Raw genomic sequence first — 17,331 nt, 5'->3', positions numbered from 1 at the left:
AGAGCTCGATCCCAGGACTCATGAGATCATTCATGATCTGAGCTGAAACCAAGAGTCAGCCAATCAACCGACCGAGCCACCCAGGCTCCCCGGAACACTTAATTTTTATAAGGTGATTCTGATGGATGTTATTATCATCCATTTACTATGTGTCCCCTGGATTTGCATTTCTGTAAGACAACATTATGTGATTTCCCTGCTTTAAACCATTTGGGAGTTCCCCGATGCCTAAAAGATAATATACCAACTCTTTTAAATGACCTTTCACGAAGAAGCCTCTTTTCTACCTTCTTGCCTCCATCTCTGCTGTTCTATAAGGACATATGCTGTGCTCCAGCCGTAGTAAAACTCCTTGAAGTTCACCCAGTGGGGCTAAAGGGAAAGCAATGAAATTTTCATGTAATAATTAGGAGTCATAACAAAGATCATCAAGGTGTTCCTGGGTGTGATTTCACAAAGATCTCAAAGTGAATACTAAATTAGGCAACCTTACACAGACTTCATGACTTATTTAAGAATTATAATTTAAAAGGGATGATTAGCGCTAGAAGCAAGTTTGAATGGGGGCAAGGGTAGAAACCGGCATTACAAATTGTTTTGACTTTTATATTAAGAATTACTGATATATCCCTTGAAAAAAAACTCTTACTACCTAGTTTAGTCACACCAAGAAATAAAAATAAGAGTTAAATCAAATCATTAAGTCTGTTAAAAGAATAAACCTTGACGAATAGCATTTATTCTAAGATTCCAAGGCATCTTGCTGACAGAGCATATTTTTTTCATTACTTCATGAGAAGAGCAAAGATTGAGATAAGTATTTTTAAAAATATTTTATTTATTTATTTATTTGAAAAAGAGACAGAGAGAGGCAGGAGCTGAGGAAGGGGCAAAAGCAGAGGGAGAGGGACACGCCGACTCCCCGCTGAGTAGGGAGCCGGACACAGGGCTCAATCCCAGAACCATGAGATCATGACCTGAGCCAAAGTCAGATGCTTAACTGACTGAACCATCCAAATGCCCCTTGAGATAAGTATTTTTATCCCCATGATATAGATAGTAACCTGAGGCTTAAACTGGAATTTGTACCAGAATAGATGGTTATTAAATGGGAGGGCCACAATTTGTTCCCATGCTTGCTGATTTCAAAGCCATTGCCTTAAGCCACCATGTTACCTGTGTCTGTATTTGTCAGCTTAGCCACTCTCAGGCATTCTGTACCTGTGCACGTGCACACACACACGCACACACAGGCCTTATAGGTAAAAGCAATTATATGAAATTGTCTGTCTAGAGACAAACTAGACAACATGATCCTTATAGGAAAAAACTTATAACTGAGACCAAAGATTATTTCAATTCTATCAAGAACTTGCTGCTTGCTTATAGATAATCACCCTAGGTCAAGGTTGGTATACACTTGGATTCCTCTGATACTATTTTGCACTCCCTTCCTAAAAGAAATTTAAGAATTGCCAATATCCAGGCCAATCTAGAAAAAGAAGAATAAAACTTCTGTCTGGTCTAAACTCTCTTAATCTAATGTTTGTTATTAGAAATGAAGTAAATCATTGTTTAGTGTGTTTTCTCCTCCTCTCTTCTGGAAACAACATTCTTCAATTGAGGGAACTATCACTCTTTCCAACTTCAATCCTGCATTGACTGCCTCCCAAAGCTGGGAAGAACAGCTTTGCCTTTCTGGTCCAGAGGTGCTGGAAGCTGGGCCCTTGCCTGAGGAAGGAGCTGGCCTACAGCAGGGAAGAATACAGCCAACTCCTACAGAAAAGAAGAGATGAGACGCAAAGGATCCTCAAAGTGTTCCAGGAATATAGTACTCCAGGAACTGGATCCATCCCCAGGCTCCTCTCGATTCTTCGAGCTAGTGGAATTGTCTAGCAAGTTCCTTCTAGGCAAACTTCAGGTGGATTTCTGTCATTGGTCATCAAGAGTTCCAATAAATACAAGCAATGTTTCCAAAACAATATATGGAAAAGAGACTAGTTCTTATTATTTCTTAAATTTTTTGATTGTATAAGTCTTCATACAGAATGACACCTTTTATTACATAAACTATTTGAAATAGCTGAAGTTTACAAGCTCATTAAAGTATGAAATGAGATAATGATTGTGTTACATGGTTATATTGAGGTAAGCATCAGGAGACACTGAGTTTTTAATAGGAAAATCTTCTATGTACAATGTTACAATTCAATTGAATTAATTTCTTATCTTAATGTTTAGTCTTATCACAAAAATGAGTTCATAAAATTATTTACAGGATTGAGTCAGAGCACCACAGAACTTACCTATGTATATACATATATTACAGTAGGACTCTTTGTGTATCATGAAAATTCATAGAAAATTTTAAAAAACACAGGCTGAGAAATCGATGTCTTCATATTTTTACAGATGATTTTAATCCGATTCATCACTGCTGAAGTAAGAGCTGTCACAATATTCAGCCGTGTAGAGGAACTTATGAATAATTGGGTTCATCTTCGGTATCCAGTGTCGGGGAACCAGATACGTGGAAAGATTAAATAGATCTACAAATACCTTGTACCTGTCACTGGAAAAACACAAATATACCGATGGTGTAGATTTATTGACATGAAATATTTTAAATTTTTCTTCAAAACATTTCATTTTTCAATGATTTTTTGCCATAATTAGTATTTAATATTATGCTTCGTTATACATTATGTATTATATTTTGTGCATATTATATATGTAATATTAAGGAGTTCAGGAATATAAGCATTAAGATCACCTCTTTTTCATTCCATATCCAAAGTTCATGCCCATAAAACAGTATTATGTGTTTCATTGATCCTGACCAGGCCGGTTCAGATCAAAACCCGAGTCTTATGATTGTCATGCTGCCTTCATAAAGATAAGGATGTGTTCTTGTTTCTGACTTTTAAAGGACGGTATGCAAAATTTAAAAAAGAATTAAAGCATACAAAATTCTTAGTTGTTCATTAAAAAATATTTCCTACTTGAAAAGTAGCTGTCAAGTAACTGACATGGATGGATTAATAAATTGAAATGCCAACTTTGATTTGTAGTAAATGTCTATAATGTGGCTTTAACATTTACAATCACTCTTGTGTGTGTTAGTCAACTGTTTTAACTCTTGCAGTTTTATAGTGGAAGAGCATTTGCCTTGAGGTCGAATGAGAGTTCAAATTCTGCTCTGCAACTTGCAACTCATGTTGAAATTGGACAAGTTGTCTAAACCTCAGTGCCTTGGTTCCTAATTCTATAAAATAAAAACTACAACCCCTTCCTCTGACCAGGCCTTTGCGAAGTCTTCATGAGATAACGGCACACTAGAAATGCCGGGTGCGTTCATTATTCCCACCATCACCGATGTGTAGGTCCATGCGGTACAATCATTTACCATTTCATGCTTACAGAATTTATCCCCAGGGAAAGAGAAAATATGTGATGACTGTGAAAATTCAAACCAATGAATTTTATAAATTGCTTAGTCTAGAGTTTGTTCCTAGGGAAAATGAAAATTCATAAAAAGGATGAAAAATTGAACCTGTGTGTCTTGTAACTGTCAATCTAGTAGTAAGAATAGGGATCAAAACCATGTACAATATGAAGAATTTTGGAGACTAAGTGTGAGTCTGTAATTTGTTCTTGAGCTGATTCTCCCTTCCCGAGGGGCCTTGTAAGTTTCCCTGTTTCCATATGTGTGTATTTCTCTCTATGTCCATCATAATGTTGGGAACATTAAATAAATTAAGAACACAAATGTCCTATAAATCTCTCTAGCATGTTTTAAGTGCTAGATAAATGCTGACCCCTCTCCTTGTAAACACTCTCTGGGCACTCTCTGGAGTGGATGGAAGTAGTTTTTATAAAATAGAGTCATACCAGGAAGCAAGAAACTTTTTCAGCTGTTGTCATTCACCTGGGCAAGAGGACATTAGTGGAATGAATGACAACTGTTTGAATCTAGTTCAAACTGGAGCCAGAATGTGTTGAAAATATTCCTACCTGGATGAACTCCCTCATACCCTCACAGGTCGTGCGACCACAGGTATCATGCTCATTTCATCTCAGGATCAAAATGATGAAGCACCAGAACTAAGGATTTTACGATGACCTCTGTAATAGGAGTACCTTAATCTAACTAGTATCAATGTGTTTCAGCAGTTCGGATTGGAGCAAGTATAAATCACATTTCCTAGGTAATGCACATGTATATAGAGAAACCAAGAATCAGTGACTTTCAGCAAGAAAAACAGGTGAATTTCCCCCGTCTTACCTCACTGTTGAGCGCAGGTACTGATAGCCAGACGACCCACCAGTGCCAGCTTTGCTGCCCAGCATTCTGTGCACCATGCACACATGGTTATCTAGGCAAACACACAAATGAACTCCATGGATATTTTTCTGCCATTAGTTCTACAATTTTCTAAAAACTAAGGGTTGGTAATGATTATTGCTTCTGAGGAAATGTTCACACCTTATCACTTAGCCATATGGAAGGTTTGCATGTGAGAGCCAGATGAGACCAGTAGGTTGCCTGGCACCCCACTTGGTTCAGGCTGTATGCAAGTGACTCCATCCAACCTAATGATGGACTAGCCTGTGAACGCAATAGGGGAAGAGTAGGGCCGCATTATGTCTTTTCACGAACCCTCACCACTTTTGCCTTCATGGGTCCCTTCCTCTATTTGAAGAAAAAAAAAAGAAATATATATATATATATATATATATACACACACACACACACACATATATATGTGTATATATACACATATATATGTATATATATATATATATATATATACACAGACACAGACACACACATAGATATATAAATTATATTTTGAAATTGTATTGGCATAAAGATGAATCAGTTATGGTTATATATTAAGACATTCTATTTAACCTAAAGTTAATTTTTTCTTCTGATTATTAAATAAAACGTTTTTATGGGCCCCCAAAGGTAGTCTGGGCACTAGGCACTGTGCTTACAGTGTATGATGGGTAAATGGCCCTGGGAGAGAATAATTGTTGGGCTGACTTTAAAAAAACAAGAACAAGAACAAAAACAAACAAACAAAAAAACTCATTCACACACAAAGGAGGAAAGAAAAGATAGTAGGAAGGGGAGCAGACAGATGGAGAAAAGGAGTAAAGGAATAGGATGGGGGAGAAGGATTATTGGGGTTGAGGTGGTGGTGTTGGAAGGTGTGGGGAGACTTACATCTCCATTTAGTCATGAGTGTGTCTATGTCCATGAGAGAAGTCAGCAACTGAAACGGCACCTGGAATCTAGGCTCTTCCCTAAAGAAGAAATTAATAATAAAAAGAAATCCAATGAAGCAAATCCAGTGTGTTTGGAAGGGCATAGTTTTATAATCTGTTGGCTCTGGAAACAAATGTTAACTTTGCCTCTTAAGCAAACCTGAATTACTCTCCCAGTCTCAGTTTCTTCATCTCAAAAATGAGGATACTACTACTCAGCTTACAGCATTTGTTTAAAGGGTCTAGAATATTCCATGTAATATACGTGAAGCAACCAGCCAGAATCACACCTAACATAGATTCTCATTAAAAGGTAGACATAGGGGCACCTGGGCGGCTCAGTCAGTTAAGCGTCCGACTCTTGGTTTCAGCTCAAGCCATGAGCTCAGGGTCCTGAGATCAGGCCCTGCATCTGGCTCCACACTGGGCGTGGAGTCTGCTTGAAATTCTCTCTCTACCTCTGTCCCTCCCCGCAACTCGTGCATGCATGTGTGTGTGTGCGTGCATGCTCTCTTGCTCTCTCTCTCAAATAAATAAATAAATCTTTAAAATAAAAAAAAAAAAAGGTAGACATATTCCTACCTCAGATTCACCAGCTTTTTCTAGGCAAAAGATATTAAAACTTCTAGGCAAAGATATTAAAACACAAAAGCAAAAACTGCTTTTTATTTCCTCCAATACATATTTTTTTCCTTTCTTCATCTATGCACTCCCAGTACATTTTCTGCTTCAGATACATAAACCTGAGTGGCATACATTGAGTAGGAGTTTAGGAAAAGGGTCAAAACATTTTGTTGATGTTTCTGAAGAAATGAATTCGAGAAGACTTTTTTAAAAATTTTATGTATTTGAGAGAGAGAGAGAGAGCACAAGTTGGCAGGGGGGAGGCTGAGCAGGGAGCCTGATGCAGGGCTTGCTACCAAGACACGGAGATCATGACCTGAGCCAGAGGCAGATGCTTAACCAATTGAGCCACTCAGGGGCCCCGGAATTTGAGAAGATTCAAAAATCAAATAAATACAACTAAGAGGTTCAGTAAACAGAGGTATTGTTTTTGGTTTTGTTTTTAATGTTTGCTAGTGTGCTCTCCATTGTTCTGCACATTTAATTTATGAAACATGAAGATGAGGCCTTCATACACATGGAGTGGGAATACGTGGACACTTAAGGGACACCTCACACACTTTAGACAGTGAGGACAATTTTACTTGAAATTGCAGAATAAAGAGAACAACAGTTTATAAAGGTGTTCTCACTTTATCCACTTTTTTAATTTCATAAAACAAAAATAACTACAACATTGTTTAATGATGCAACACATTTTATGATAGTTTCGACTTTTAAACTATGATTGCAATTTATAAGCTTTATAACTGATATATTATCGGTACCCGCTCCTCAACTTCTGTTCTAGTCTTCTAATTTGCTTTTACCTGTAAAAATATATCATCAAGGCCCCCTGAAGTGCTCTGTATGACAGTCGTCTTTCACCTGCAAGACACATAGCGAGTTTCAATTTAATGAGGAATTTAGGACAGTCATATTCATTCGGCATCATCACCTCAAGTAATTACGTTTTATATGTTTTTAGAAAACAATGTTTTAGTTTAGACTTTTTATTCCTTAGATTTTAAAAAGCTAATATATATATGTATATATATATATACACACACACATCAAATATATATGTAATATATATATACTTTCTCTATATACATACTTTATATAATATATTTGCATTTAAAATATAAATTATGCATTTAAAATTTTTAAAACCTTTAAGTATCATGTTAGGAAAACTTGATACAGAAAATACTTAAGTTCCATTCTAAAATAAATTTTTAAGTCAAATAGTATAACGACTAACTTTAAAAAAATGATTCACCCCGAAGGTCATTTGAAAGTAGTTCTTTTTTCTAATTCACTTAAAATTGCTTAAATTACTTAAAATCACCTGGCATCAAGGAGTACAACCATTATATAAAATCTCATATGTGTGCTCTACTAAAAGGCTTTGCTCTATCTGCAGAAAAACAAGATTTTGCTATTCTTTACAGAAGTTTTATAGAAAGCTGAGATGAACTACCTTAAAGTTTGTAGCATTTCATATTAATTTCATATGCTTCTATGCCTTGCACCTATGTTATAAAAATTAATTTTTACCTCTCTTCTCATTTACAAAAGATTTATAAGTACTTTGTAATAAAAATGTCAAGTACAAATGAACACAAAAATTTCAAACATACAAAAGAAGAGTTAAATAATGAAGGTATTGATGATACTGGTCAATGAGCTTCAGAAAATAAATAGCCAACATTAATTATGCCAGAAAGTCTGACTATGTGCTTTCCCTGGTCTGCTTGGGAAACTGGTTTCCTCTGTGAAGCCATCCTTGCCCTCAGAATACTTCTTCCTCTGCTCTACACTACTGTGCTGTTTACAATTAAACTGCTCGTCTTCATTTCCATCCCTATTACACTGTGAACTAAACTGCAAAATCGCGTTCCATTTCTCCTGGTCTCCTGCATGTCGAATATCTATCATGAAAGCTTCTGACTAATGTCTTTGAAATAAATTGGGCATGTAAACTTACCGCATAAGGCTATAACAGATAAAATTAACCCAGTTCTTGTTTTGATGAGTGCAATAGAAATTTTCATTTTATTTCCCCCACGTAAGGTTTGATATTTTGATCTCGCAGTCATACATCCTGCAGAAAGGACCCTTAGAATAAAATACTCACCTTTACTATAGAGATGTTCATGACGCTTCTCATCAAATAAGGAGAGTAACACCTCTTTTTGTTTCTGAAATTCAGCCATTTGTTCCTCTTTCTCCTCTGACTCTTCCTTAGCCTTGGGGGAAGATACTGCATCAATATCCCCAAGAGAGATAGATTCTTACTTCAGAAAACATCTCTTCTGAGAAGTAATAGACTCACCAGAAGCACAAAGGGTGTACTTGGAATAGTTACCATATCATCTAATAATACAACTTGGAAATGATGGCTTATGAGACGAGTTTTCCTCACACTCACTGGTTCTATCCTTTTAAGTTTGCGTGATTTGTTAATCTCGAATGTTATTTTCATAAATATCATGAGAAATGGACTTAGATGGGCAAAATCAGAGATAGCTGCAAGTGGCTGATCATGATCTAATTTTAGACAGCAATTTTTTAAAAAAGGAAGTAAAGTAATTCCACTTAGGAAAAGTTAAGAATTTTCAGTCAGAAAAACTATTAACTCTATTAAAATTCCATATTCAGTATTATATTCTGTAAGTATAATTTCTTAGACCTTTTCCACCCTCAGATATTTATTCCTTTGATATCTATTGATTCATTCAAGGAAATTCTTACACTTCTGCCTACTACAAATGCTTTACTTACAACTCAATTGAGCAGAAGCAAAGATCGGTTAAGTCAATTATTTTCAGTTTGTCTGAACAATCACTCATGGGGTGAGAACTTGTATGCACATTATTGTCAATTAATTATTCATTTATTTAGTAAATGTCATGCTAAGGTGATAGAGATAACATTGTGAGCAAAAACTGAGTTTCCTGATTTCACACAGTATAGCAACTGGTGGAAATAAGGCATTGAACAAATAATCATCTAGATGTTACATTGCAAGCGTGGACAGTAGAAAACAGGAGGAGGATGCCATGATAACCTACAGTAGTCAGGAGGTAGGGGGGAGATCTTTTTTTTTTTAAGATATATTTATTTATTTTAAAGAAAAAAGAGGGAGGGGCGCCTGGGTAGCGCAGTCGTTAAAGCGTCTGCCTTCGGCTCAGGGCGTGATCCTGGCGTTCCAGGATCGAGTCCCACGTCAGGCTCCTCGGCTGGGAGCCTGCTTCTTCCTCTCCTGCTCCCCCTGCTTGTGTTCCCTCTCTCGCTGGCTGTCTCTCTGTCACATAAATAAATAAAATCTTAAAAAAAAAAAAAAATTTAAAAAAAAGAAAAAAGAGGGAGAGTGTGTGCATGATTGGAGGGGCCGAGGGAGAGAGAGAGAAAGAATCTCAAGCAGACTCCCTGCTGAGCAGTGAGCCCCATCCCAGGACCCTGAGATCACAACCTGAGCCAAAATCAAGAGTCGGGCTCTCAGCAGACTGCGCCACCCAGGCGCCCCAGGGGAGATCTTTCTGAAGAAGTTCTCTTTGAGCCTGAAGAATGGAAGGAGTTACCAGGGGAAGGATATTCTAAGCCCAAAGAATAACATATAAAAAGACTCTGTGGTGATAAATTTGAAGAACCAAATTCATCTTAAAGAAATTCAATATGGCTGGGCCACACGAGATCATGAATCACCTTGAAGACTATGTTAAAGGTTTTTATCTTTATTTTAGAAACAATAAGGAGACATAAACAGTTTTCATGCAAAAGCAAAATGTGATCAGATCTGCATTTTGAGAAGATTGCTCAAAGTGCAGTATGCAAAATAAATTGGAATGGAGTCATATTGGGGAGAAGTGTAGGATAGTTGAGAGAAATTATGAGACCAGGTGAAAAACAAGAGCAATTTGCATTTGATTAAGGTGGTAAATAAAATGGAGGGACTTGAGAGCTACTTAGAAGGTGAAATTGGTAGGATTTGGTGATAAGTTGAAGAAACAATTAAGGAAGAGGGAGGTACCAAGGATCAATTGTATATTTCAGACTTGACAAACTAGATGGTTTATAAGGGGAAAATTTCTTCAGTTTGTAGTAGACCAAGTTGATATGAGAGTGGAAGGAAGAAGAAATTTTCTAAGTTTGGTTTTATCATTATGTTTTTGAGAGGACCAGGAAGAAATTATAAAGTAGGATATGAAATATGTAATTTGAAATTTAAAGAGCTATCTACGCTGGAGATGAATGTCTGAGAGTTATTGGTATATAAGTAGATATTGAAACAGTAGGTATAAATGAGTTCATGTGGTGAGAGTACAGAGAGACAATACAAAGTGTCTAAGCCAATGCATTGTGAAATCCCACCACTTATCAGTCTGAGAAGAAAAATGAGCCAGTAAAGGGGACAAAGCAAGACAATAAGGGCCAGAGAATTAAAGGAAGACAATGTCATACCAAATCCAAGGGGGAAAAATATTCAAGAAAGAATAAGTAGTCATTATTGAATGCCACTAGGAGGTAAAGTAAAAAGAAAATGGCCATTGGATTTATATACCTAGAGGCCATCTGTGAATGATGGGACAAGAAGACAGACTGGTTTGGGTTGAGTGTTAGATGAGAGATAAAGAAATAATTACGCTAACCATGTTCTAAATACCTTACAGATATTCATCTAATTTAATGCTCATAATAGTCCTACAAGGAAGATACTCTTGTTTTCTATTTTACCATTGGTGAAAGTGAAGCAAAGGGATGTTAAGTAACAGCAGAAGTTCAGTGTCAGTCATTAAGAGGTGAAGGTGAGCCTTGAACCCATGCAGTGTGACTTCAAAGTTCCTGCTTTAAGCACTACCTGATACAGCCTCTCCAGATATACAACTAAAACAATTCTTTCAAACAATGTAGTCATGAAGAGAGGATGGGAAATGAAGAATCGACAATATTTTTCTTAAGATGAAAGAAATTTGAGCTGAGAGCCGATAGAAAGGGCCCTGCAAATTTACATGAGCCCAGGGAAAATTATCTGGTTAAATATATTTGGTTGACTGGTCTTTTGAGAGCTTACTTCTGTCTAGAATTGATCATGATAAGAAATTTTCAATGGAAATAAAAAGGTCTATTAATCTGATATATTTATCAAAAACAAAATCTTGTCTATAATGAACATCCTAACTTAATTTTATTGTACATAAATAAAATAAAATCAATTATGTAATATATTTCTTGCAGACACATTTGTGAAAGAAAAAGAATATAAGAAAAATGAAAGTTTAAGAGAAAATTGGAGATTTGTTAAATAAAATTCTCAATACTTCTTCTATAATAAACTTATATTTACTTATGGCATCATAAATACCTGAATTTTTATGAATTCTTCCTCCAGGCCCTTGACAATGTTGTTTTCGAACTTTCCCCAGAAGTTAAATCCATGTGGTTCTAAACCTGGTGTTCTTTCCAGCCAAGCCTGAAGTATTATTTTTTTTTAAGTAAATAAATTGTAACATTTAAAATATGTAAAATACATTGTGCCTAACATTTATGAACTTGAAACAGGAAATTCTCTTTATTTTGAGAAACATATGTCATAAGTTTTTATGTATAAATATTTTCTTTCCCTTCAATTTCTTCATTTAAAGAATAGCCATTTATTATATTTCACTTCTTAATCTTTAAAGCAATCATATTGATAATACTGACTCTTTGTTTGTTAAGAAATATATTATTACAGAAATCCCAACTTTGTTCTATAAATCTATGAACATATCTAAATGCTATTTGAATGAAGTCTTCTGGTTTATTCTCAAAATACCTTATGGCTTAGGAGCGGAAGGAATTACTACACACATAAGATACGATCTCTTCTAAATGTAGGAGCATGGTATACTTAGCAACTCTGAAATCAACTAACTACTCGATTATTTTAAGAGTCCACAAGACTTTTTTTAATTTACTTTAATTCCAGTTTAGTGAACATACACAAGATTTTTTAATGTAAAAATGAAACAAAATTCATGCATCTCTGTGGATTCTCATTTAACCTATTTTTTGGTCTTGAAATTAGCTTTGTGATTCTTTCTCCTCCTATCCTTATGAGCTGTTTTTGGCATTATGTACAATATATTAACCTAAATCCACATTTACAATACCGAGGGGATTAGTGTGCATAGTGTAAGTCCGTGCAAGAAAATTTTAATTTGCGAAGGAAAAAAATCCTTATGAAGGAAATCAAGACCATATAATCTTTATTGAATAATTTACTTATGAAGAAACAGTAATCCTTCAAGACCTTTCACAGACCTGGAGGGAATTAAGATATGAAGGGAACAAATTCTCAAGACTATACTCTTAGTAATTTAGTTTAATTGAGAAAAATACACAACTTGTGGAACTGTTCAATAATGGAATATTTTAAAGAAGTAAAGCTCACTGAATAATTCACTACACTCAGCTTAAAACTCAGCTAATTACATGTTGTTTAGTAGGCTTGTTTAAAAGAATTGTTTTATAAGATGAAGTTATTAAATATTAACATGGCTGATTATATAACTATTTCTGAAATTTTCAAGGGAGTTCTTTATAATTTAAATATTTTAATTAGTTGAGCTTAAGTATTTTTATAAATTCTTTCTGTTCTTATTTACAATGAATGTGATGAAACACTTGAGTTTTAAAATGTTAATCTCCCAGAAGCTAAATTAACAAGACGTGGGGAGTTAGACTTTAAAGATCATATTCGCGCTTATACCTCCACAAGCTGCAGTAGCGTTTTCTCCTGCTCCGACTTAAGCAGCAGCTCATTATCTTCTCCTTTGAAGTTATCACGATAATGTCTTCTGTTGTAAGGGACCCTTAAACTCTGAAGGACACCTATCTTGTTTTCTAAGAGTCGGAATTGCAAACTCTGGAAGCCCGATGCTGGAGATAAATACTCTCTACGAATAAATGGAGTTAGGCAAGAGAAGAGAAAGAAGAGAGGGGTTGACATTGTAAATCACTGTAATGATTTCTTCTATTGTGTGAGGTCATCAGTTTTACTCCCTTAGATATCACCAAGAACAGGGACACAAAGCTGCCTAGAGCTGGACCTGTGATTTGACCTTAACGAAGAAAGAAAAATGAGATACCTAGACATCATTGTTGCTGTCGATTAATCAGTTTAAAGATGGAATGTGTATATAGTCCGGGAACTGTCATATATGCACGTGCTTATTTATATACATACACACACATACGTATAGACACGTGTATGTTTACGTATTTGTGTACTAATTTTTGTCCTGAGATAAAGACACGTGGACGTTGAGCGATATTTCTTATTCTATAGTGCTAAAAGATTCTTTATAGATTCAATCCCTCCTAAAATTTATATTCTTGGATATCATCATGGATCTCACTATCTAGTATCATTATGAACACCAATGAGATGATACCAGTAAAACAAATAAGATATTGCCTCACACAAAATCGGCAATAAACAAACGTTAGGACTCTCACCCCACGACCACCCAAACTCTTACATCCTTCTAAGCTTCCTTCATCTAATTGGCTTTAAGACTTCAATTTTTTAAAACCACCACAAAGGAATTTTACTACATTTCCCCTCGACTGTCACACATGTTGGAGACAATGCCTATTACATCTCTAAATGCACCAGATGTTCTTAAGAAATCTCTTCTCCAATTTTGGTATGAAAAAAGCTTTTTTTAAAAAAAAAATATATATATATATATGGCTTTGGATGCCTGGAAATGCAGAGCTAACATTTATAGTTCAATCCAAAACTTAAACTGAAACTTTTGCTGATAGGCTTCCCATCAACTCTTGTTTCTCTTTTATTTTTAGTTTGGAATTTGTTTAAATTTAGTTATATGTATCCTGTCAGTCATGTTAGCCTTTTTGATAAGTCATCTAAAATTCTTTTTAATAGCTTCTCGGCCTTTTGGCTAAGATCAAGGGTAAAATCCTTTTTAGATAAAAACAGGGCGCACAACCATGACTTCAAAGTAATCGATCCTATTATGTTCGTATGCAAAAGTGAGTGAGGACATATTTTTACTAACTTCTCAAATGCTTTGTGATGAAGACTCCCATGTGTTTGCAGTGACACAGTGTCCGTGGGACAGGCTCCTTACACAGCACACAGCACACACGTTCCCCTTTACCCCACCGGAATGAAAGGGCAAAATGCCACTGCCCTCCTACAAAGCCACGGCCCCACACCTGAAGTCATTGAAGTCCAAGGCTGTCATGGTTTCCAGGACGGAAAACTGCTGCACCAGGAGTTTCAGGATCACCACCACCCGGTGCATCCGAGTAACAACCTTCAGCATGTTCCTTTCATCCCTGACCTGACGGTTCAGAAATGAAACATCGAGTAATCAATCCCAATTTCTAGAAGATACAGAAGAGCCTATAAACAGCAATGTACTCCCATTAACTTTCTCTGTGTAAAAGAGGAACATTGGAATTAAAATGTGCCATACGTATGTATTGAATTCATAGCCACTCCAAGTTGTGTGCAAAGATGGTCTGCAAAATCGGAATCATTTCTCTTTCTTTGAAAATAGAAAATTATATGGAAGCAAGTGAGAAGTCGGTTTTGGAACACAATGGCCACTGATGTCAAAGTATATTTCTCTCTTAGTTGGCTTAGAGAAATCAAGGTCAAGGAAACATGGAAACTTCTGGGTGAAGATTAAGCAACACCTGGATAAATCTGTTCTTCACCAAGGGCCCCAAAACTGCCATTAATGTAAATGGGAATTGTATTCACATGTGTATGAAGAGTGTTGTGTGTGCAGGGTTGAACTGGAGCAGGGGCTCAGAGGCAGGGGAACCAGGTTGTCCGTTGTTTGGAGAAGGCACCTGGGAGCAGGAGGAAGGTGTAAGGTGGGGAAGTGCAATTTGGACTTCTGCTCTGCTCTCCTCCCACTCTTGATCCTTCCCGGGGCTTTCCCTCCCTATTCCCCTCCTCCTCCTCTCTTTTATCTTTTTCTTTCTTCTTCTTTAAGATTTTTAAAATTTATTTGAGAAAGTGAGAGAGCAAGAGCAAGAGAAAACGAGCAGGGGGGGAGGGGAGAGGGAGAGGGAGAAGCAGACTTCCCACTGAATAAGGGGCCCGATGTGGGACTCGATCCCAGGACCCTGGGATCTTGACCTGAGTCAAAGCAGACCCTTAATTGACTGTGCCACCCACGTGTCCTCTTGATCTTTCTTCTACTACTTTTTTCCTACATCCTCTCTCTTCTTATTTCACTTTCCTCATCATTGTTTCTATCTTCCCATAGCAAAAATCATTAGAAATAAAATCTTTAAAGAAAACACACACACACACAAGAAAGAAATACAATTCTGGTACCTATTAGTTAAAGGATTTATATTAGCAATCTTGGCAATCTACTATCCTAAACAACAACTTTCTTTAAGGGCAAATAAATAAATAAATAAATCAAGTTCTAAACAAGGGCCCGAAACTGAAATGTGAAAGGAATCTTAAAGCAATGTGTAGCTCTGAGGTAGCAGAGGCACTGGGAAAGTATGACCAAACTCTTTGCCACTTGGAAGGGTTTTTAAAATGTTTCCATGAAGTAATAATTCCATCATTCGATGGTAAGTTTTTCTAGTTAACAATATTCTACATTCTCAAAAAAAAAGTATAAATCCACTATTGTGACATAAGAACTCACATGGCCATTCTGAAAGATCTCTCGAACAGAATCTAATTCCCAGAGGATTTGCTTAAACCAGAGTTCATAAGCTGTAATGAGAAAAATCATTGTCAATTCCAAAGTTATGGGAGCTTTTTTGACCATAATTACATGAAAGACAAGGTTAACACATTGAAAAAGAAATAAAATGTAATTTTAAGACAATAAATGCCAATATAGCCTTATATTTATGTTACAAACACAAATAGTGATAATGTTATAATAGCCGTCTTTTATTGAATGTTTTACTGTGCCAGCCATGTAATCTATATGCTGAAGCATATAGTCATTATTATTATTTTTATTTCTTTCAACAAATAAATTGTCTAGGTCTTTTAAGATATAACACCTAATCTAATTCTAATTTCCTGTGTGGAAGCTGGAGGCGTATGGGAAAACAGAAGTGATACTCACCTCTATCTAGAAACCGAGACATTAATAGTCCCTAACCTGACGAATATGAGAAAATTTAGTTTTATGGAGGCTTGGAATATTACGGGGAGGACAAGCTTGTGAATAGTCTAAAACTTCATCCTACTCATCTACTTCCCTCAGTACCTAGCACAGTGCTTGGCGTAAGATAAACATTGGGTGATCATTTTACGAATAAATCAACTAAATAGCCAGTGTAGTCATTAGATGAGCATAGAGTATCAAAAATCTTGGAGCTATCTGGTGCTACTGTATGGCTAAAGGCTATGTTTCTGTACTAAATAGAGATCAAATTGTAATTTTAAATTACATTTAAGCAGACTTCTAGGGATCTAATTTTCATATCTGGACCAAGAGCAAATCAAATGTTTATTTATCAGTTTCTGTATCTTTTTATTCAGGTTTAACTTTGTGTGGCTATTTCCAAGACCCACTGACCACACGTCATAACTGAAGGATGGAAGGACAGTCTCCCTATCAAATCATGATAGCTCCCCTTCATTGATGCTCGTCTTGTGCTATACTTGGACTAAGTGCTCAATGCACGTTAGCTCATTTCCTCTTCACAAGAACTCTAGGAATAAGAAGATAATATAATTGTCTCCATTTTACAGATGGGGAAATAGAATTATTGGTCAAAAAACCTGACCAAGGTCACACAATTTATAGTGGTAGAGATGGGATTCTAAACAATTTTCTGAGTCCAATGTGTGCTAACCTGCCATGATTCCTCTTCTATTGATTTTTGTCTTGGGCCAAGTCACCAATAAAAACGTAAACATGAATAAAGGAGAGGTCACACATCAACTCAATTATTTTCCATCTTTATTTTTTTACTCTAAGGAGTTGACCATTTTAACCAGTTGAGGCAAACAACCATTTGAGGAAAAGTCACAAAGAACTGGTAGGGAAAGAAAACATGTCTAGAAGTGGGACACAGACTAGTATGAATAATTGGACCTGGTCAGACAGAGGACACTATTATGTCACCAACAATCTTAGAGTAAATCTTAATATTCTGGGGTCATGGACCTTATTACATATTCATGAAATTTTGCACATAATTTCAATGAGTTCACGGACTTTCAAAACTCCTGAAGTCATGGATTCCTAAAAACCACCACCCAGTGGTAAGACGTCTGGAGAGAATAAAGGGACACTTTAGACAAATTTTACATTTCTGTTTAGTGCCTGATCTATACACAATTATGTGGAGTCACAATAAATTTGAGTGTCTATTTCTTGAAAATAGTTCATTTTATTTTTTTTAAGATTTATTTATTTATTTTACACGGGGGGGGGG

General features: G+C 36.1%; 1 protein-coding gene and 1 long non-coding RNA gene across 2 annotated transcripts in view; one reads left to right on the top strand and one right to left on the bottom strand.

The window, feature by feature from the left end:
* The first annotated feature begins 940 nt into the window (after positions 1-940).
* On the top strand, positions 941-3,064 carry LOC103658046. The gene is made up of 2 exons (XR_567032.2): positions 941-1,921; positions 2,413-3,064. It is a non-coding gene; the product is annotated as an uncharacterized LOC103658046 (long non-coding RNA).
* TDO2 (tryptophan 2,3-dioxygenase) overlaps positions 1,918-17,331 on the bottom strand; it is a 17,695-nt gene continuing 2,281 nt past the window's right edge. Inside the window, exons 4-12 of the mRNA XM_008685532.1 lie at positions 15,576-15,646; positions 14,110-14,237; positions 12,635-12,821; positions 11,246-11,353; positions 8,018-8,129; positions 6,708-6,765; positions 5,234-5,313; positions 4,286-4,376; positions 1,918-2,572 (exon numbers count right to left, since the gene is read on the bottom strand). Of these exons, the coding sequence (XP_008683754.1) occupies positions 2,419-2,572; positions 4,286-4,376; positions 5,234-5,313; positions 6,708-6,765; positions 8,018-8,129; positions 11,246-11,353; positions 12,635-12,821; positions 14,110-14,237; positions 15,576-15,646 (989 nt within the window). The 3' untranslated portion in view covers positions 1,918-2,418. The remainder of the gene's footprint in view (positions 2,573-4,285; positions 4,377-5,233; positions 5,314-6,707; positions 6,766-8,017; positions 8,130-11,245; positions 11,354-12,634; positions 12,822-14,109; positions 14,238-15,575; positions 15,647-17,331) is intronic.

The sequence above is a fragment of the Ursus maritimus genome, unplaced genomic scaffold (genome assembly GCF_017311325.1).
Source record: "Ursus maritimus isolate PB19 unplaced genomic scaffold, ASM1731132v1 scaffold_11, whole genome shotgun sequence".
Lineage (NCBI taxonomy): Eukaryota > Metazoa > Chordata > Mammalia > Carnivora > Ursidae > Ursus > Ursus maritimus.
Note: the sequence above shows the minus strand (reverse complement) of the source record. Positions and strands in the feature narration are given on the sequence as shown.